Source organism: Bactrocera neohumeralis, chromosome 4, assembly GCF_024586455.1.
Source record: "Bactrocera neohumeralis isolate Rockhampton chromosome 4, APGP_CSIRO_Bneo_wtdbg2-racon-allhic-juicebox.fasta_v2, whole genome shotgun sequence".
NCBI classification, from domain to species: Eukaryota; Metazoa; Arthropoda; class Insecta; order Diptera; family Tephritidae; genus Bactrocera; species Bactrocera neohumeralis.
In genome coordinates, this window is record NC_065921.1 from 53,409,994 (window position 1) to 53,433,008 (window position 23,015).

Below are 23,015 nucleotides of genomic sequence, written 5' to 3' on the forward strand. Positions count from 1 at the left end.
GTTACCTGTCGAACGATTGACTCCATCTTGGCCCTTTGCACGTTGTGCTATTGACTTCTGCGGACCAGTCAACGTATATTTGCGCATTCGAGCAAAACTTGAAATACTGCAATTGAAAATATTTAGTAAATACCGGAGTCCGTAGGATAAATATTAGTGACACAAACTGAAGTCGCATAAGGGATATAATAAATTTTACTGCTGAGATTACCGGATTTGGAATGAATGAAATGTTCTAAACGCAGGGTTCTAAATACTTCGAATATACATATACATGTGATATAAACTACACTTTCTAGAAACGAGTGGATTAATGAGGGGCATTTACATTATCGAATTGTAGGAAGTTTTCGAAACACAATTCCTAGATTTAGGTACATGCAAATATAGATTCAGTATTGTTTTTAGCATTGTTATTGAATTATGTATCTTTATATTTTTAACCAGTGAAAAATTAAAAGTTATTAAATTCAACAAGTTATTGGTTAATATTTTGATTTTGGAAAGCGATTATAATTCCCGCTAGTAGCACATTCAAAACGGTGTGTTGTTTGCTCAACAAAAGTGGTATCATTCTACGTTAGGAATATATTTTCATAAAATATTTTTGAACAAACCTTAACTTATTGGATTTTCTTAAAAAATTTTATCGATTATTTATGTTCATATTTGTAAATAAATATCAATAGACAATGAAATTCTCCATTGCGGAAAGTTCTCATAGCTGGACAGAAATATGGTTTTGAGTTGCAGTTTCTGACTCCAAGAACCACAAGTTCTTGGCACTCTACAATGAACCGATTAAATTAATGACCTTCAGCTTCAGCTTCAGACTTCGTTCAGAACGCACGAGTTATGTGTACACTATCATCCCAACCAGACACCACACAACAAAATACTATAAATTGGACAAAATAAAAGATTAAAGAAAAACAAGTAAACATTACAAAAAATATAAGATAACAAGTAGAGATAAAGAACATAATGCAAATGTATACAAACATGTTTTGGTCCTTATGTTTGACTATAATGATAACCCAAACATTATCGGGTAAACCCCACAGTCATGTTTGTTTGCATTCAATAGAAAATAAGATTACATTTTACAAATATTGTATTCATAATGCAAATGCATACAAACATGTTTTGGTCCTTATGTTTGACTATAATGATAACCCAAACATTATCGGGTAAACCCCACAGTCATGTTTGTTTGCATTCAATAGAAAATAAGATTACATTTTACAAATATTGTATTTCATAAGAAAATAAACAAAACAAAGAAATAGATTAAGAAAATTGTAATCACTTTAGTAGTTATATAAGCAGAACATAACTTGAAACATCAGAGAATAAAATATAATGTCATAGAAACAACATCATTGGCATTTTTATTCCTCCGCTCGAACAAACCTAAAACTGGCGCAGTCGGTAAAAACAAACTGCAAAGTTGAGCGATACTAAAAACTGAAGTTTTTAAGTTTCGTAAGCTTTAGCAACGGGAAGCAAATCTTAAGATTAGCTCCCATTTTAAAAAGATCTCTTATATATACAAATATATAAGTCGGTCGGCACAGATAGCCAAGTTTAAGAAATTTAAGTTTCTACACAAGTTATCTGGAACGTCGGAGAGCGACTCCGAGGACTACAATTTGTGAAGGCGAAGAATAGCTTCATTCCGCCCATCAACATTACCAGGAAGAGTGGGATTAAAGATTAATGCCCCACACACAGAAGACGCAGAAAGAGCGAAGTGCACCATACAAAGCAACAACAACAAGTTCAGTTGTAATAAAAGAGGATACATCAGCAATGAATCCAGGCGAGCAGCAACCACTTCAGATGACAGGATCGCAAATTTTGAAGGAAGCTTCAAGAATCATGGACTTTGACGGCAGAGATTTATCATCATTCATCAGGGAAGTTGACATGATCCTTCCTTTATTCAACCCCAACCCATCAATGTTGGAATTTGTAACGCAGCGACACGTCAAAACAAAAATTAAAGGAGAAGCAGCAAGTGTCATCCGGCCTTTGGGACCTACACCAACATGGCAGCAAATGAGAGAAGAACTCATAAAGAATTTTGGAGTAAAGGAGTCGTACCACACCCTTTACAATCAGGCGATTGTACTACGAAACTATAACGTAAGTCAATATTTCCAAAATTTAAAAGATATTTTAGATAAACTAAATTTAAAACATGAATTCGATAGGATAAAGCCTATAGAATTTTCCCCAATTAACAACGAAAGTTTAATTCTAAAAACATTTTTAAATGGGATACACCCCAACTTAAGCAGTGTAGTGATTAGTAGAAATATAAGCACCATTAGAGAGGCTTTTAGCGTTCTTCAAGAGACAGGTTTGCTAATACAATTTGATAAAAGACAAAACAATTATAAAAGAAATAATTATAGAAATTTTTCAAATAGAAATTCTTTGTCTCACAATTTTGGCAATTTCAATAATAACCAGTATATGCAAAATTCCAATAATTTTCAATTTGGACAAAATCAGCCGAGAGAATTTCGTAACAATTCTAACCAAAATGACAATTATCAACAATTTAGCTTTGGACAAAGTAGGCAAAATAATTCACAACAATCTAGAAGATATAATTCAGTCCAAAGGAGACAAACCCCCCGAACCGATGGAAATAGATCACGTTCAAGAACAAGCAAATTTTCGGTTGCCAGCCCAAAACAATCGTTACCGATAATAGAAGTGACCATAAAAAATTCCAAAATTAAATGTCTTATTGACACAGGGTCTACAACATCATTATTGAAATATAATGTGTTAAAAGATTATGAATGCATTGAGCTTGATAAACCAATACACTTTAGCACCATTAAGGAAAATTTTTCCCTAAATAAAGAGTTAGTCACCCCAACCCCAAACGAATTCAATGAAAAAAGTTATATACATTGGAAACTAACCAACATAAAAAATAAAAACTTTGATGCAATAATAGGACAAAATATTTTAAAACCTATTAAAGCAATAATTAACTTAGAAAAGGAGTATGTAGAAATAAACGGCAATAAAATTAAATTTATAAACTCATGCCCTTACAATTACGAAGATATTAATATACTTACAGAATGTAAAGAGAATTTGCTAGATATTTTATCAAATAGTGACATGAATGAAGAAGAAAAGCAAAAATTTAGAATACATTCTAAAAGCAAATAGCGATTTATTTTTCCAAGAAGGTAAAAACCTTTCTCATACTCATGAAATTCAGCATGAAATAGTTACAAAAACAAGTAGACCAACTTATAATAAAATTTATAGATATCCCCAAATTCATGAAGAAGAAATTATTAGACAGATGAACGAGATGTTGCGCCAAGGTATAATTAAAGAAAGTAATTCCCCGTACAACTCGCCTCTTTGGATTGTACCGAAAAAGCAAGACAATTCAATGAAGAAAAAATGGAGAATAGTTATTGACTACAGGAAGCTAAACGAAGTCACTATAGATGACAAATTTCCAATACCCCATATAGAAACAATACTCAGCAAACTTGGAAGAGCTCAGTATTTTACAACATTAGATCTTGCAAAAGGCTTTCATCAAGTATTAATAAAAGAAGAAGATAGACCAAAAACAGCTTTCTCTACACCCCAAGGACACTTTGAATTTATAAGAATGCCGTTCGGACTAAAGAATGCACCAGCAACTTTCCAACGTTTAATGAATTCAGTTCTTAGGGAATATATCAACAAGATATGTGTAGTTTATTTAGACGACATCTTAATTTTTAGTTCAAGTATTGAAGAACATACCCAAAATATCACCAAAATATTTTCAGCATTAAGAAAACATAATTTAAAGATTCAGGTAGATAAATGCAAATTTTTCGCGAAAACAACTGAATTTCTAGGTCACACTTTAACAACAGAAGGGATACAACCAAATTTAAGCAAAATCGAAAACATACAAAAACTAAAGTTGCCTACTACATCAAAGCAAATTAAATCATTCCTAGGTATAACAGGTTATTATAGAAAATTTGTAAGAGATTACGCTAAAGTAGCACATGGTTTAACAAAATATTTAAAAAAGGATATTAAAATAAACACTCGCGATCCTCAGTACATATCATCCTTTGAAAAACTTAAAAATCTATTAGTAAGCCCACCAATATTGAAATATCCAGACTTTAACAAAAAATTTGGCATTTCAACTGATGCAAGTGACTTTGCAATTGGCGCAGTATTAACCCAGGACAGTCATCCTATAAGCTATGCTAGTCGAACACTTAACAAACACGAAAGAAGTTATTCCACTACAGAAAAAGAACTACTAGCTATTGTCTGGGCAGTGACATATTATAGACCATACATTTATGGCAGAGCATTCGATCTCTTAACCGATCACCAACCACTTAAGTGGCTCCAAATAAAAAACAAGGGAAAAGACATTAACCCAAGATTGCAAAGATGGTTAATTAAACTAGGTGAATACAATATTAATATAAATTACGTGAAAGGAAAGGAAAATAACGTAGCCGATTTTCTAAGTAGAATAGATAGTAACACAGGCGAGATTCATTCATTGGAAGAAGACAACATAAGCACAAATGCTACAATCCACTCTCAAGAGGAGGAACTAAATGATCATTTTCCAATTTTACACACTATTGTAAATCGCTTCAATACACAAATCATTTTAACAAACAAGAAAATTATGGAATCTGAAGAACTAGGCAACACGAAGAAAATTTTTATTAGCGCAGAAGATATAAAAAATAATAATTTCATAGATCTTTGTCGTAAGCACATAAATAGTGGAAAAGTAGGTATTTTTTCTTATTTAACCGATAATCAGTACAATATAGTTCAGCAAAAGCTTATTCAAATATTTAATAGACATGTAAAGTTTTTTAGATGTGAATTCCATGCTAAAGATATGAAAAATGAAGAACAAGTTTATAAACAAATTGCTCAATATCATAAAAATGAAACAGGCCATGCAGGTATTAACGAAAATTATGAAAAATTGAAAAAACTAATATACTGAAAAAATTTGAAAGTTTTGATTCAAAAATATATAAATAATTGCGACGTTTGCAATAGAGCAAAATATGATAGAAAACCTTTAAAACCAAAATTTCAATTAACGAAAACACCATCAGATATAAATGAAATAGTTCACGCGGATATATATACATAAATAAAAAATGTTACTTCCTTACTTTTATAGACAAATTTGCGAAATTTGCTATGGCATTTCAGCTAGAAGATAGAAACAGTATAACTATTATAGAAAAGCTTAGATTATTCTTTTCTATCAAAGGTAGACCCAGAATGTTAATATTAGATAATGAATTCAACTCAATTAACATAAAAGATTTTTTTAGGAAAGAAGAAATAGAAGTTCATTTTACAAAACCAAACAGTCATACTGGGAATTCAGATATCGAAAGATTTCATAATACTCTATCCGAAAGAATTAGAGTCCTAGAAATTGGAAAACCAAGCCTTTCGACAGCGGAAAAAGTATTTCAAAGCATAGAATGGTATAACAAATCTTATCATTCTACAATTAAAGCCACACCTCTTGAGGTTATAAATGGAAAAACTGATAAGAATTTGATTAAAGACACTATTCAGAAGACTAAAGAAAAATGCATAGGAAAACTAAATAGAAATAGAGAAGAGTTTAATAACACTCAAAAAGAAGGTTACGTAAAAAATTATAAAGCAGTTCGGCACAAATACGAACCAAGGTATAGAAAATTACCATTAGATAATATTCACCCGACAAATATTAAACGTCCAAACAAATTTTTAGGTCAAATACATCTTCAAAATAACATTGATGATAGCAATTGTAATAATTAGCAATGCAGCCAAACTGGAAGTACATGAAATACATACCGACAATGGATACGCAGAAATTATCACCAACACTAAACAGATTGTTACATCATCTGACCTCGTAATTCACATAATTGACCCTCGCGAAATTCTTTACATACTAAATAATATAACAAAAATCTCGCAAACATATTCACATTTACATTACTACACCCTATCTAATGAAATTGAAATCTTGAGAGGTAAAATCAAAACATTAATCCCAAGAAAAGAAGTTAGTAGAAAAAAGAGAGGGTTAATTAACGGTATAGGTTCTGTACATAAATTTCTATTTGGAACGATGGATGATGGAGATAGAATAGATATTGAAAATCACCTTAAGAAAGTAGATGAAAATTTACATAATTCAATTACAGCTCTCGACCACCAAATAAAAATTAATAATTTCTTTTCGAACACGTTTACAAAATTAAAACAAATTATTGAAGACGAAAGAAATAATTCTTTAGTGTATCAAGAGACAACAGACAAAATATTGATTCTTCATGAACAAACAATAAAGATAAACATTCTCAAAGACGCAGTAAACCAGATTCAGGAAAACATTATTTCAGCAAAAAATGGTATTTTTCACCCAAGCATTTTAACAAATGAAGAAATTTATAATTACAACATAGACCTCAACAAACTTCAATATATAAAATTATGCGCCTTGGAATATAAAGAAAATTTGTTAATGTTCGTAGTCAAAATCCCAAAAGAATTTCAATCGGTACAATTAAAAACTATTATTCCTATACCAAACACAGCAGGTAAAGAAATAACAGCAGAAATCGAAAATGTTTTTGAATACAAAAATGTCACTTATAAATTCGAAGAAGCTAAAACACTCAATGAACTACAAATTTCTAAACATTGCATCTACTTATTAAATTGTGAACTTATCAAAAATAGCATTACAGAAATTTTACAAATTGATGAAGAAACTATTTTAATAAAAAATGCAAATGGCATAGAACTAAACCAGAACTGCGACAACAGAAAAATTAAGTTGAAAAACACTACACACAACACAACACTTATAATAACTGCACTATTAAGACCCTATACCAAACATTCTCAAATACTAAAATTTCATACAATCAGAGATTCTATTATCCAAACTATGATACTCACAATTTCACTAACAAAATTACAATTAACGACCTTGTATTTAAAAACGAAGAAAATTTAAAAGAAATTAATGAATTAAAATATCACAAAAATATCTCTCATATTGGAATATCAATTTTAAGTATTATTGTGATTATAATAATAATTTTAATATCTTGTAAAATTAAAAAAAAATGAAAAACAATACTATTCAAACTCAGGAGAGTTTTCCATTAAGGGAGGGAGGAGTTATGTGTACACTATCATCCCAACCAGACACCACACAACAAAATACTATAAATTGGACAAAATAAAAGATTAAAGAAAAACAAGTAAACATTACAAAAAATATAAGATAACAAGTAGAGATAAAGAACATAATGCAAATGTATACAAACATGTTTTGGTCCTTATGTTTGACTATAATGATAACCCAAACATTATCGGGTAAACCCCACAGTCATGTTTGTTTGCATTCAATAGAAAATAAGATTACATTTTACAAATATTGTATTCATAATGCAAATGCATACAAACATGTTTTGGTCCTTATGTTTGACTATAATGATAACCCAAACATTATCGGGTAAACCCCACAGTCATGTTTGTTTGCATTCAATAGAAAATAAGATTACATTTTACAAATATTGTATTTCATAAGAAAATAAACAAAACAAAGAAATAGATTAAGAAAATTGTAATCACTTTAGTAGTTATATAAGCAGAACATAACTTGAAACATCAGAGAATAAAATATAATGTCATAGAAACAACATCATTGGCATTTTTATTCCTCCGCTCGAACAAACCTAAAACTCACGTGCTTATTCTCGAAACTGTTTATTGTTCTCGAAATTGCAAGTGGATTTTTGCGTTGCGTGAAGTGAATTCTGGAAAATATTTTTTTATGTATTCTGGACAACATGGTATGTATTTAATATTAATGATATAAAAATGTATTTAGTTAATGTATTATTTTGTTTTTTTCGAGAAAACAATGAACCATTAAAAAAACTAATTTTTTTTTTTAATTTTTGAGAAATTAGTGTTTTTGTTATAGTGTCGGGCGAGGTTAAGCTATGAATTATTTTTCTTAGTAAACTACAGGGTTTCTACTCTACCAATAAGCTTAAACATTTTCCCCGTCTTAGCCAAATGAAAATGAGCGAAATCGGACCACAACCACGCCTACTTCCCATATAACTCAATTTAAAATTCCATTTGATTCTTTCACTCTCCAATACACAAATAAATAATTAATTAATATAACGGAACAAAATTTTGCGGTAATAATTCCCTTAAAGTAAGCCATCTTTTGACTAATAATTGTCTAAATCCAACCAAAACTGCTCAAGCCCCTAGGTACCGAATATGTGGACCCGATACCAATAGTTGACTTTTGCCCGAAAATATCGTTCAATGCGTGATATATGAAATTGAAATTCACAAAGAATCCTTTCCTGACAATAGTATTTCATTGTGTCAAAAATGGGTTTAATCGGGTCAATACTTTCCTAAGCTCCCATATACCTAATATAAAATTTTAGAACTTCTAGGTCACTTAATGCTGGATATATCCGCCAATATTCGAGTCATCTCTATGAAAATTGCAGAACATGTTTTATTCACAACAGTTTATATTTGCGCCTAAAATAGATACAATTACGCGAAAACTTGACAAGTCCCCCCATATAACTATTACCAAGATTATCGGACATCCACTTGACCTTGCTCCATATGATTGGTAATTGTACGTCAGGTATCTACACAAGTGGAACATTTTTTTGAGTATGTGGCATATTACTAGTACTTGTAAATGGGATGAGCAAAAATTGATAAAATCTGGTCGACACTACCCCCTACTCAATATATTCAATATAAAATGTTCCGTTGCACCCGAACTTAGTCCTTCCTTACTTGTTTTATTTTAATATATTGCATTTTTATATTCAATCATGCATTTTTATTCATTTTCATTTATAAAATCACTTTAAATAATTTTGTCCGGTTTTTGAGACCAAATGCTCCTATGTGCGACGGACATTTGTTTTAAATTTGGCAAGTTGGTTGCACCAAAACCAAGCCGGCAAACTTAAAAATTGGAGATAAAGTTTGTGAGATGATTAAAAAATGAAATACTTTGTGCCAGCTGACTCAATACTATACACACTTATGCCAGCGGCTGCAAATATTTCTGGCCACGAGCAGCAGTTTTGCAAGTAGGTAACAATTGTGTTTACAATAAACAACAGTAAGGAACAAAACTAAAACTACCAATTACATGAGTGCAACTTTTAGCAAGCCAAATGCATAAATAATCTTACAAGTTTTAGCAGTGAATATTTGGCCAAACAACGATGACAATAAACGATTTTTCAAACTTTATACACTTCTTCCTCGAACAAAATTAGTTGAAGCGTCTAGACCAGTGGTTCCGAAACTTATTTTGTCTACCGCCCACTTTGAGAACAAATATGTCTTTAGCGCCCCCATTTTTTCACCTATTTAAAAACCACTATAACTTCAAATTAATTATTGTGACCTATATATGTATATTAACGGAGAATTCTAAACGAAACTTTTACTATAACCAGCAACTTGAAACCTGAGCGCAATAGGTAAGATACAACGGCGCTTAGGTCTCAAGTTAATTCTTACGGTCTCCACTTGCCAATAAGAATGATTATTGAAACACAACTTTATAGTATTAAAACAGAGAATCTTTTATTAAAAATAAAACTAAAATAATCGATTCATATATAAAAACTAATGTGAAGGATGAATCTGATGCTGTTTAATAAGTTTGTTAATATCAGGTTCCAATTTACTCAAGAACAGTCGCAAGTCGCCACGTTCGGTAACAAGCAAACGATTTCTATTTTTAGTAAGCAGTATTGTCACAGCACTAAATCCACGTTCACACAAATATGACGATGGGAATGCTATCAAGAATCGTTGAACGATTGACCACAATCCAGGGTACAATTGCGAGATCGGTTTTTGTAGCCAAAATTCTTGGTAACCATTTTTGAACTTGATTTTTATTTCCTCGTTTGTTGTCAATTATATAAGTTCTTCTTCCAGCTGAGGTGACATTGCTGTGTTGACATTTGAAAACGGATCCAACACACAGTCTGGTATTTCCAAGTTCAAAATGTCCTGGTATCGTTCGGTGAAGTCAATGTGGAGGTTTTCCAAATGTTGGCACTAGGCAAACAATTGGTCGTTACTGCATGATACTGATAAATTCGGAAAATTGTGAAACTCACGTCTACCCAGATTCTTTTTGTGTAGAAGCAGTTTGGCTGCAAAAGCAGCAACGACGTTTTTTGTTTTAATTAAATTTAGTTTATCGCCTTGCAGTTGGAGATTCATGTCGTTGAACAATTTATACAGGTCTGTCATGTAAGCTATATCATTCTTTGATGTTATGAGCATGGCTTGAAATTCTGTATCTTTAGTTTCCAAGAACTCTATAACAGAGTCAAACAGGTTGTAGAATCGAGTCAGACAATTGGCTCTTGATAGCCAACGAACTTCAGTATGAAACAACAAACGATTGAAATCCTCGTCATTAGTAACACAAAGCTGATGAAATAATCTATCATTCAAAGAGCTGTTGCGGATTTTATTGACTGCTTTGATGACATATTGCAGTGATTGAAATAGTTTTTCACTTAAGTTTCTAGCAACTAAATGTTGTCTATGAATAACGCAATGTACACCAAGGACATCTGGAATTTTATTCTTTAAGTGCGCTATTAAGCCTTTATGGCACCCTATCATAGCCGGAGCGCCATCCGTAGCAATTGAAATAATATTTTTCAAAGGAATCTCTTTCTCATCGCAAAACTTTTCCAATATATTGAATATGGTTTCGCCCTTTGTATCGGTCTCTAAATTTCTAGCAAATAATAGTTCTTCACATATTTTCTCATCTTTAATAAACCTCACGTAAGACAACAACAATGCTTCATTAGATGGTAAAGTGGACTCATCGAGCTGAATTGAGAATTGACTTGACCTCAGGTGATCGTAGAATGATTCTTCAATGTTTTCAGCCATTTCATCAATTCGTCTTGGCACAGAATTATTACTCAAAGGAATTTTTCGGATAATATCTGCGGCCGGTTTATGAAGCACGGTAGTTATTACTTCATTTATTGCTGGCAATATTAACTCTTCTCCGATGTTATGTGGTTTGCCTTTTTGAGCAATTAACAAAGAGTAATTGTACGAAGCTCGAAGTCCGTCGTCCTCTTGCTTAGCAGCCGCCGTAAATAGTTTTGCTGCACTTGGCTGAGTATTATGCTTCTTCTCTATGTCTTGAAAATATGCTGCATTCTTGTCTATCTTATCTGGATGCATTTTATTCAAATGATCTTGCAGTCTTGAATGCTCCATTGCTTTATTCGAAAATGTTTTTAGACATAGAAGACACAAAGGCGAGGATGGGTTTGTGGGATTTTCAATGAATCCGAATTTACTGTATTCCGCACAGTATTGCCGTCTCTTCTTTTTTACTTCCGACATTGCTTTGCTTTGAGAAATACGTTTAACTTCGCGAGTAGTATAAAGGAGGCGTAAGTAATGCTCATCTATTGCGCGCAAAACCACAAATGAATATAAAATAAATATTACATTGTTTATATAGGAATGCTTAAGCACAATTATTATATAGTAGTACAAAAATATGAATTCTTATTTTTCCTAGAAATACATTTGTAAAAAAAGGATCTTTCTCCTTTTCGTATTTGTAAAAAAGGATCTTTCTCCTTTTCTAATTGTCTTATTTTTCCCAGAAATGCATTTGTAAAAAAGGATCTTTCTCCTTTTCTTATTATGTTATTTTTCCCAGAAATACATTTGTAAAAAAAGGATCTTTATCCTTTTCGTATTATCTTATTTTTTCCAGAAATACATTTGTAAGAAAGAGATGCGCTGCATCAGCTACCTACCCGACGTCATTTCGCAAGTGATAAAATAAATTATTCAAGAGCTCAAAGCATGCGCTACATCAGCTCGAACCTACCTACCCTACACCTTTGCGCAAATGCCCACATACAGATTTGGCAATAGCAATACCAATACGTTTGACAGTTAGTATTCTATAAATTCTATCCTGCCGAGATGCCCCGTTATGAAACGGAGCGACCGATTGACATGATTTTCATTTTTTCTTTATTCAATAAAATAGGACAGATATATGAACTACGCGGAGAGAAATATAGAACCGAGTTTGAGCAATCTTTTAATTCATATTAGTTGATGTTCACAAGTTGTTGTTGAGAGTCGAGAGCTCATAAAAAACAAATAACCCCCCGGCCTCTACACAACGCCCCCATTTTCTTTCTGGGTCTCTTACCGCCCCCCTTGACACCTGCAGCCCCCACAAGGGGGCGTTATCGCCCACTTTGTTAAACACTGGTCTAGACTGTAAGAGAGACGAGCTACGAGAATGTTAAAACCAATTGGAGTTTATATGAACAGCTTTTCATGAAAAAACTTTTGAATTCTATCTAAATTTTTCGTTTTACAGCGTCAGTAACGGCAAAATATGTGCGCATTTTGGAATTTTTAGAGATCACATAGAAACGTATTTCGATTCATAAAACAATAATCACAATAAAAGCAAAAGATTTTCCTAAGATATGCATATTAAAATAATATATTTTGCTTATAAAAACTTGTGACTCTATACTGATTCGTTTTACAAAATACCAATCAATCATCAATAAAGTTATCAGATTAAAATTGACACAATTAGTATCCTCAAGGTTTTTAATCTTATCCCCAAAATTTGTCGGAATTGGACTATAGCATTTCAAGGATATTGACACCAAATATGTGAAATTCGGAAATAATTTGTCATGATATATCTTTGTGATAACATTGGGAAAAATTGATTCAATACTTCTTTGAAACCCCCAGATATTTAAAATTAAAAATCTTCTGTTTTATGATTATAAATAATGAATACAATATTTCTTACTTTTATTTAAAATATAAACGAAAATTCCACATATCACTTTGCCTCGCGAGAGTTTAAAAAGTTTAGTTACATCCTAACTTGGCAGTTCCTTACTTGTTTTGGGTGAAAAAAGTGTTTTAGGATAAAGATAAAAGGTAATCTCTGAGTTTTGATCAGAAATTTTTTACACTTTATTTTCTTCACTAGAAGCTGCTCATTCGGAACCGCCGATATCGGACTTATAACATATGGCTACCACACAAACAGCTCAAAGGATCGAAATCAATTACTTGTACGGAAAAATTTTTTTGAATAATTCCAAAATTATAATTTTGTAAGAAAAAAAGTGAACATCGAAGGGTATTGTAGTTCGATTCAGATGAAGTTACCATTTGTTCATGTTATAATGAAAATAATGTAAATTATGGGTATACATAACTTTGTTGATATTATTACAGAAAACTTCGGTCATAGAGTTATCACTGTGTCAACTCCGTACGAATGTGTTTTGATAGAGTTGCCACGTTTTCTCGCTTAAAACACATAATTTTATGTATTACTGCTAACTGTTAACTTCAGTAATGAAACTACTATAATCATACAATTTATGTGTAAAGTAGAAATAAACGAGTCATACATTTTCATACAGAATCCATATTTAGGCACAATGTTAGTCTGTGCCCAATACTACTACTATCGCATTTCTATATACATATAATTATGGTTTTGTAATACTCAACATACATAGAAACTTTCAGTCACTCGTTGAGGTAATACTGTTTTCAAGTTAAGGACAAAATGTCACATAAATCTTTGTCTGAGTTTTAATTAAAATACTTAAGATAAAAGTGGAGTAACACAATGCTGGCAGACAGACGGGCGAGCATCACTCTCCGTACACTAAAGAGCGGCATTTAAACCAACTACACAACCAAAATATACAAATTAATGTGACATACTTATGTATTTACGCACAGTGATCTATTGGCTATGCACACTTGTGCAACAACTGATTTGCATTGCATGCAACAACAAGAACTGTTCCGCCAACTGCTGAAAATAGCGTTTAATGTGAATTGTTACTACATTGTTAAGCTTGCTCTTTGCTTGAATGCCATTGCGCTGCCTGTGGCCCGTCCACTCTTCTCTCTCTCTGTGCTCTGACTTTGATTGCCCACAGTATTTCATCTGCTTTAGCTTAACTTAAGTTTTTTGTGGTTTAGATTGCTGTGGCATCGAGGCGGGCTTTACTTGTGCCCATCCACACAAATATTTCTGTCGCTTGGTGGAACGCTCGCTAAACTCTAACTTAAATGGCTATCAAATAATCTTTCTACATTACTTCACTATGTTCTGAGACATAATTTTGGTTGTTACAGTGAATTTCTGTATTCTAGTATCTTTACTTTGGCTGTTACTGCTGCTTCGTATTCTTTTGTTCTCGACTTTATTAAAAAATTGCATAATAAATTCCTGTCGAAAAGCGTAAAGTTATAAATAGCAATCACCACATTTCCACAAAGTGAACATTTATTGAGATTTTAGAGCTACTGACGTGCCTCTCGGTTAACTTAACTGAGTCGAAGGCAACATTTTACTCACTAGCCTTGTAAGCGGCCTTGAGGAGCGGCAAGGCGTAGACATAATTAATGCTATTTTACTTGTAGTAGTGTGAAAGTATGTTCAGAATTACATTAGCTAGGTGTTAAGTGAGGAAATGTATGTAAATGTACATAAAATCAGTATATGAGATACAAAGTGTGCTTATGGAAAATATATATTTACATAAAATAAGGATAGTAACAGAATACAGCTTGCTAGAGATCATATATATTATAAAGGTATTTCGATTCGTAAAACAGCAAAAATATAAACAAAAGATTTTGCTAAGATATGCATATTAAAATAATTTATTTTGCTTTTGCATTTGTAAAACATTCTTCTCTTGAAGTACCAATGATTCGAAAATTTCATCCGTTCTTTCTCGGTAAAAAAAGTACAAAGTTATTACATAATTAATAACATATAAGAAAAAATAATAGTAATTAAAAAAACAAAGTTCCACAGTATGAGGAATACTGTATTTTTGTTATATTCGAAAAAATCGATTGACATTAAAATATCCAAGTACTATATACTCCTATGCATACAAACATAAGAGGCTCAAACAGCTTTCGCAAATATTTTATTAACAAATTATATATAGTTCACCGAACAAATGCGCCGTTTTAGTACTGAAATTTGTTTTTTTTTATACTCTCGCAATAATCTTGCTACGGAGAGTATTATAGTTTTGTTCACATAACGGTTGTTTGTAAGTCCTAAAACTAAAAGAGTCAGATATAGGGTTATGTATACCAAAGTGATCAGGGTGACGAGTAGAGTCGAAATCCGGATGTCTGTCTGTCCGTCCGTCCGTCTGTCCGTCCGTCCGTCTTGACTTGAGTAAAAATTGAGATATCATGATGAAACTTGGTACACTTATTCCTTGGCTCCATAAGAAGGTTAAGTTCGAAGATGGGCAAAATCGGCCAACTGCCACGCCCACAAAATGGCGGAAACCAAAAACCTATAAAGTGTCATAACTAAGCCATAAATAAAGATATTAAAGTGAAATTTGGCACAATAGATCGCATTAGGGAGGGGCTTATTTGGACGTAATTTTTTTTGGAAAAGTGGGAGTGGCCCCGCTCCCTACTAAGTTTTTTGTACATATCTCGGAAACTACTATAGCTATGTCAACCAAACTCTACAGAGTCGTTTTCTTCAGGCATTTCCATATACAGTTCAAAAATGGAAGAAATCGGATAATAACCACGCCCACCTCCCATACAAAGGTTATGGTGAAAATCACTAAAAGCGCGTTAACCGACTAACAAAAAACGTCAGAAACACTAAATTTTATGAAAGAAATGGCAGAAGGAAGCTGCACCCAGACTTTTTTTAAAAATTGAAAATGGGCGTGGCGTCGCCCACTTATGGACCAAAAACCATTTCTCAGGAACTACTAGACCGATTTCAATGAAATTCTATATATAAGATTTTCTTAACACCCTGATGACATGTACGAAATATGGGTGAAATCAGTTCACAACCACGCCTTCTTCCAATATAACACTATTTTGAATTCCATCTGATGCCTTTTCTGTATGTATAATACGAGTATATACGTTAGGAACCAATGATGATAGCGGAATAAAACTTTACAAAAATACGGTATTTGAAAAATATGTAAATAACGTATAATGAAATCTCGATTATCACTTTATCATGCGAGAATATAAAATGTTCGGTGACACCCGAACTTAGCCTTCCTTACATGTTTTTATATTAAAATGTTATGACATATTAGTTATAAATAAGAAGAAATGTTTTGTTTTTAAATATTAGCAGTTTCTTCTGGCTGCTTTCACTTTACCCATTAGTCCTAATATTAATTATAACGTTTTTGTTAAATATGTTAAAATGTTTGACTGGACGAGTTTATTATGAGAGAGGGATGAGTAAGGAACAACGGAAATATTGAAACCCGAGAAATTAAATTCTCTCACGCGGACATTGTATATAAATCATATTAATATCACATTACTATATTATACCCCTATTTCTAAAACTTCTTTCACTCCATGCGATAGAAAAAGGTTAAGAAACTGTATTATATCTATGACGAGGGTGAAAATATTACCTCTGCGCATGATGTATAATGTACATACATACGTATATTACAGAAAATTCAGAATATTTTAACAAACAAGAAAAAACGTTAACTTAGCTAATGTACCCTTCATAGGTGCATTTCTTTTAGTAAATATGAGTCCAGTTTGTATGAAAGCTATATGCTATAGTAATCCGATATGAACAATTTTTTCGGAGATTATGTTATTAACTTAAGCAGTAATCCGTGTCAAATTTCGTGAAGATACCACATCAAATGCGAAAGTTTTCCATACAAGCCCTTGATTCCGATCGTTCAGTTTGTCTGGCAGCTATGTATATGCTATAGTGAGCCGATCTGAACAATTTCTTCCTATATTACGATATTTCTATGAAGAATAACTCATACCAAATTTCGTGAAGATATATCGTCAAATGAGGAAGTTTCCCATGCAAACATTTGATTCCGATCATTCAGTTTGTATGGCAGCCATATGCTATACTTAACCGATCTGAACATTTTCTTCGGTGATTACATTGTTGCCTTAGAAAATAATCTATACCAAATTTCGTGAATATATCTTGTCAAATGTGAAAGTTGTCCATACAAGAACTTTATTCCGATCGTTCAGTTTGTATGGCAGCTATATGCTATAGTTAACCGATCTGAACAATTTCTTCGGAGACTACATTGTTGCCTTAGAAATTAACATATACCAAATTTCGTGAATATATCTTATCAAATGTGAAAGTTGTCCATACAAGAACTTGATTCCGATCGTTCAGCTTGTATGGCAGCTATATGCTATAGTTAGCCGATCTAATCTATACCAAATTTCAGTGAATATATCGTATCAAATGCAAAAGTTTTCCATACTAGCACTAGCTGCCGATAGTTCAGTTTGTATGGCAGCTATATGTTATAGTGGTCCGATATCAGCCGTTCCGACAAATGAGCAGCTTCTTGAAGAGAAAATGACGTTAGCAAAATTTCAAAACGACATCTTAAAAACTGAGACACTAGTTCGTATATATACAGACAGACGAACAGACGGATAGACAGACAGACATGGCTAAATCAACTATTGTACATATATATACTTTACAGGGTGAATTTTCTTCAGCTAGTAATAATACATATACAAAAGCACTTGTAATTCAATTCACCAGGTAAGTAATATTTCAAAAAAAATCTATTTTGCTAAGTTGATAGGATTTAATATAAGTTAATAGGATTTAATGTGTCAATGAGTTTGATTACAACAGCCCCTGAAGTCGGTACACCTCAGTAGAGTGAACAAAAAATTTGTCTAAAATTTTATGTTTCGAAATAAATTTAAGAAACAAAATTTAAGAAACAATTAACAATTTAAGAACAAAAACGAATACATCAGATATACCTACATACTGCAAAAACTACTTTCTTAGAAACTTTCTTTTATTATATTTAACTTATGTATATTTAATACAAAATTGTGAAATTTAGTAAGTATTAATATTTGAATTTAAGTTAGTAGAAAAATTATTGTTTTTAAAAAGGAAGTATTAAAGTTAATATAACGACCAAAAGATAAATGCTGAAAGTCACCGCAATCAACCACATTTTTAATAATATCTCAAGAATTTTCCTAAAGATTATAATTTCCCATGATACAAAAAACTTTAAGTAAACATGTATTAATCGTTTCGAATATTTCAATCGTTTGTTTAAAGAAAATGTTGAAGATATTTTGAAATCAAAGTTAAACCAGCATTTTGTTAATCAGTGTCGGTAAAGTGTTCTACTATACCTTTTGATGCAGCAAACTTTACTGAAAAGATAGATAGAAGCTCAAGGTAATCTTTGATGAATTGAACAATTATTTTGCATATTATAACTGATCAAACATTCTAAATGAAAGTGATAGCAAAACAAGAAACGTTAATTTCGGTTGCGCCGAACCTAAAATAGAATCCAGAAATAGGAAGTCTCCATACAGGAACTATATTTTGCTCATTCAGTTTGTATGACAGCTATATGATATACATAGTGGTCCGATTTCAGAAACTTATTCAGATATTGCAGCACTTCCTTTGTGAGTACAAGTCGACAAATAAAAAAGATTTCTATACTAAAGCTTGACCTCGATCATTCAGTTTGCATGACAGATACATACTTATGTGCTATAGTATACTGATGTCAACGGCTCCAACAATTGAGCAGGTTTTTGGGGTGAACGTGTGAGAGGCTATATCCAGACAAACGGACAGACTGATGTGACTAAATTAACCATGCATATCACGCTGATCATATACATATATCTATATTTTTATATATGTATATACTCATATATGTATATATTTTATAAGGACTCAGAAGTTTGCTTCTGGGTATTACAAATTTCCTGGCAAACTTAATATCCTTGTCCAGGATATAAAAAATAGTCATAATTACTACTCCTCCTACTCTCGACACTGACAATCATGAAATATAAGATTAAATGAAACTTTATTGGATTAAAACAATGTTTAATGGAATAAATTTCACACTTTAGGTTAACAAAATATCCAAAATGTGTGAAATAATTTATTTTTAACGAAAAATAATTGTTAGTAGCTCGATAAATTTTTGAGTGTATAGTATCGACCATATCATCACCGAAATGTCCCAGAAATGACATTATATGCACCATTAATTACATTGTAATATTTTCTTCCACTTACCTTGGAAAATATAACCGCACAATTTCGCCTATTCGCCCTTTAATGTGATAACTGCACGACGTATTCGGCGGATACCAATGAGCGATACTCAAAAATATGCCCTCACTGGCACTACTATCCTTCAGCGAGTCGGAACTGAGCAGCCAATCGCATATGCCATGCTTGATGCCCGCTGTCTCGACGTGACCGGGCCAATTGCCAACATTGAAATGGAAACCAGTATTGAGCAGCGGGCCTGCCGGTGAGGTGACGAACTCGACGTACATGTACTGCGAGGTGCCTGTGAAACCGAGAGAGAGAAAAAGCAATGATGAACAATAGGAGAAAATGTAAGTGTATGTTGCATAAACATGAAGATGAATTGAGGCGCGTACGTACTTCTCTTATGCCTAGTTGACATTTAGAATTTTGCAATTTCGACGCAACGACTTGTATGTGTATGCGTGACTACTGCGTGAAAAAGTAGCGAGCGCGTAAATTTATAAATATTAATTGCATTAGCCACACAATAACCGAGCCCAATGATGGTCTCTGGTAAGCCGTGCAAAGTTGCAAGGTTAACATCAGCATTTTTGGCTGTGCACGCGTGTTGGCTGGAGCTAACTACACCTCTTCGCAGTTATATTCGAACTTTATTGCATTGATGTTGATGTGTTGTTGTTGTATATTCATTTGAAATGTGAAAGCAGAAAAAGGCTACTGAGACCAGCTCTGGGGAACACAGTGGATGGGTGTTCATATAATCCAAAACTGTTCCACTGATAGAGAATTTTCAGCCCACCTGATAAATATAATTACAGATACGACAGTGGACAGGTTAAAGGTCTATGCATGTAGCTTAAAAGTCAATACCTTAATTATATTATAGTACTTATACTTCATCTAGCGAACTCGATTCTTATATTATACCTGCAACATTATTTAAAATGAATGGTACAAACTTTAACTTTGGTCATCTAAATGTTTTCCTCCATTCCACAGCTCACTTTTTTAAATTCAGACTTTTACCTAGACAATGATACAATTGTAGTCAGATCCGACACTTGCGAAAGTCAGTACAAACAATAATAAGCGAAATGGCGATTAAAAGGACAACAAAAATTGCAATATGTGAAGTAATTTATTATGGAATTTGCCCATACACATGACCAACAGTTAAAGCTGACGCAGTGAATGCGAACGCTATATTCATTCTCATCAACGCACACAAATTGTGCCAAATCCACGGCGTATACCTAACATTTCGCCGTCTTTCGAATGTTAGATGACTTTATGTAGCTACGTTCTTGATACAAAAAAAATGTACGTATACAAAAGAAACCACATATTTACATACATTCTACATAATAAAATGTATGTATCAGAATTGTATTCATAAACAAAACAATTTAATACGCCCAAGTTGAGATTTTTGTTGAAATTTCATAATATTTGATTGCCCACTGTAAGTGTTTCAGATGTCACTTAAAGATCAATCTTAACAATATTACTTCTGAATTTACCCACCTCTTTGGGGTCCGATTATGGCTATGGCTCATACAAAAGATCCATTCCATTCAATCATTCACTGACTTACACATGCAACGACTCAATTATTTCTCTGCGGTAACGCCTTTAAATTAAATAACGTAATGACTAGCCAGCGTTGTGGCAGCACCTACATCCATTTTAAACTGCATTCCCATCCACATTGGTCTTTTGTCTTCCTAGGCAATCATATGCTCCTGCTGATTGTTCCGTTAACTTCCCGTCCATTTGCCTCTCTCTTGGATGTGCTTTATTGTTGTTTTCGTGCTAAATATGCTGATATTTGCTATTTTCTATTTACCAGCTACCATTCTATTTACCAGCTACCAAATGTCATTGACCATATTCTGAAATTTAGTTTGACGCACAGACCTCGCTTGCTTAGATGTATGTTTGCATATATCGGGTGATTTTTTTGAGGTTAGGATTTTCATGCATTAGTATTTGACAGATCACGTGGGATTTCAGACATGGTGTCAAAGAGAAAGATGCTCAGTATGCTTAGACATTTCATCATGAATAGACTTACTAACGAGCAACGCTTGCAAATCATTGAATTTTATTACCAAAATCAGTGTTCGGTTCGAAATGTGTTTCGCGCTTTACGTCCGATTTATGGTCTACATAATCGACCAAGTGAGCAAACAATTAATGCGATTGTGACCAAGTTTCGCACTCAGTTTACTTTATTGGACATTAAACCAACCACACGAATGCGTACAGTGCGTACAGAAGAGAATATTGCGTCTGTTTCTGAGAGTGTGGCTGAAGACCGTGAAATGTCGATTCGTCGCCGTTCGCAGCAATTGGGTTTGTGTTATTCGACCACATGGAAGATTTTACGCAAAGATCTTGGTGTAAAACCGTATAAAATACAGCTCGTGCAAGAACTGAAGCCGAACGATCTGCCACAACGTCGAATTTTCAGTGAATGGGCCCTAGAAAAGTTGGCAGAAAATCCGCTTTTTTATCGACAAATTTTGTTCAGCGATGAGGCTCATTTCTGGTTGAATGGCTACGTAAATAAGCAAAATTGCCGCATTTGGGGTGAAGAGCAACCAGAAGCCGTTCAAGAACTGCCCATGCATCCCGAAAAATGCACTGTTTGGTGTGGTTTGTACGCTGGTGGAATCATTGGACCGTATTTTTTCAAAGATGCTGTTGGACGCAACGTTACGGTGAATGGCGATCGCTATCGTTCGATGCTAACAAACTTTTTGTTGCCAAAAATGGAAGAACTGAACTTGGTTGACATGTGGTTTCAACAAGATGGCGCTACATGCCACACAGCTCGCGATTCTATGGCCATTTTGAGAGAAAACTTCGGAGAACAATTCATCTCAAGAAATGGACCCGTAAGTTGGCCACCAAGATCATGCGATTTAACGCCTTTAGACTATTTTTTGTGGGGCTACGTCAAGTCTAAAGTCTACAGAAATAAGCCAGCAACTATTCCAGCTTTGGAAGACAACATTTCCGAAGAAATTCGGGCTATTCCGGCCGAAATGCTCGAAAAAGTTGCCCAAAATTGGACTTTCCGAATGGACCACCTAAGACGCAGCCGCGGTCAACATTTAAATGAAATTATCTTCAAAAAGTAAATGTCATGAACCAATCTAACGTTTCAAATAAGGAACCGATGAGATTTTGCAAATTTTATGCGTTTTTTTTTTTAAAAAAGTTATCAAGCTCTTAAAAAATCACCCGATATATACTCGTACATGTGTATGTATGTGCTTTGAAAGAAATGTATACTTGTACAATTCAGCTGTGTTGTGTGACTGAGGAAATATGCTTCTGTTTCACATTCGAACATACAGAAATATTCATATATGTATTCGTAAATTGTTTTGAGTAAAAAATCATAAATTTTAATTTTCGTATTCGGCTAAAAATTATATCAAAACAAGAAAAAACGTTAACTTCGGTTGCACCTAAATACCCTTCACAGGTGCATTTCTGTTAGTAACTATGTGTTCAGTTTGTATGGAAGCTATATGCTACAGTAATCCGTTCTTAACAAGTTTCTTAGAGATTACATTGTTGCCTTAAAAAAAAATCTATACCAAATTTCGTGAATATATCTTGTCAAATGTGAAAGTTTTCCATACAAGAATTTAATTCCGATCGTTCAGTTTGTATGGCAGCTATATGTTATAGTGGTCCGATATCGGCC

General features: G+C 33.1%; 1 protein-coding gene across 1 annotated transcript in view; it reads right to left on the reverse strand.

Annotated features, from left to right (window-relative positions):
• Positions 1-23,015, reverse strand: part of LOC126754524 (uncharacterized) — a 44,470-nt gene that overhangs the window by 12,834 nt on the left and 8,621 nt on the right. Inside the window, exon 2 of the mRNA XM_050466592.1 lies at positions 19,313-19,592. Within this exon, the coding sequence (XP_050322549.1) occupies positions 19,313-19,592 (280 nt within the window). The remainder of the gene's footprint in view (positions 1-19,312; positions 19,593-23,015) is intronic.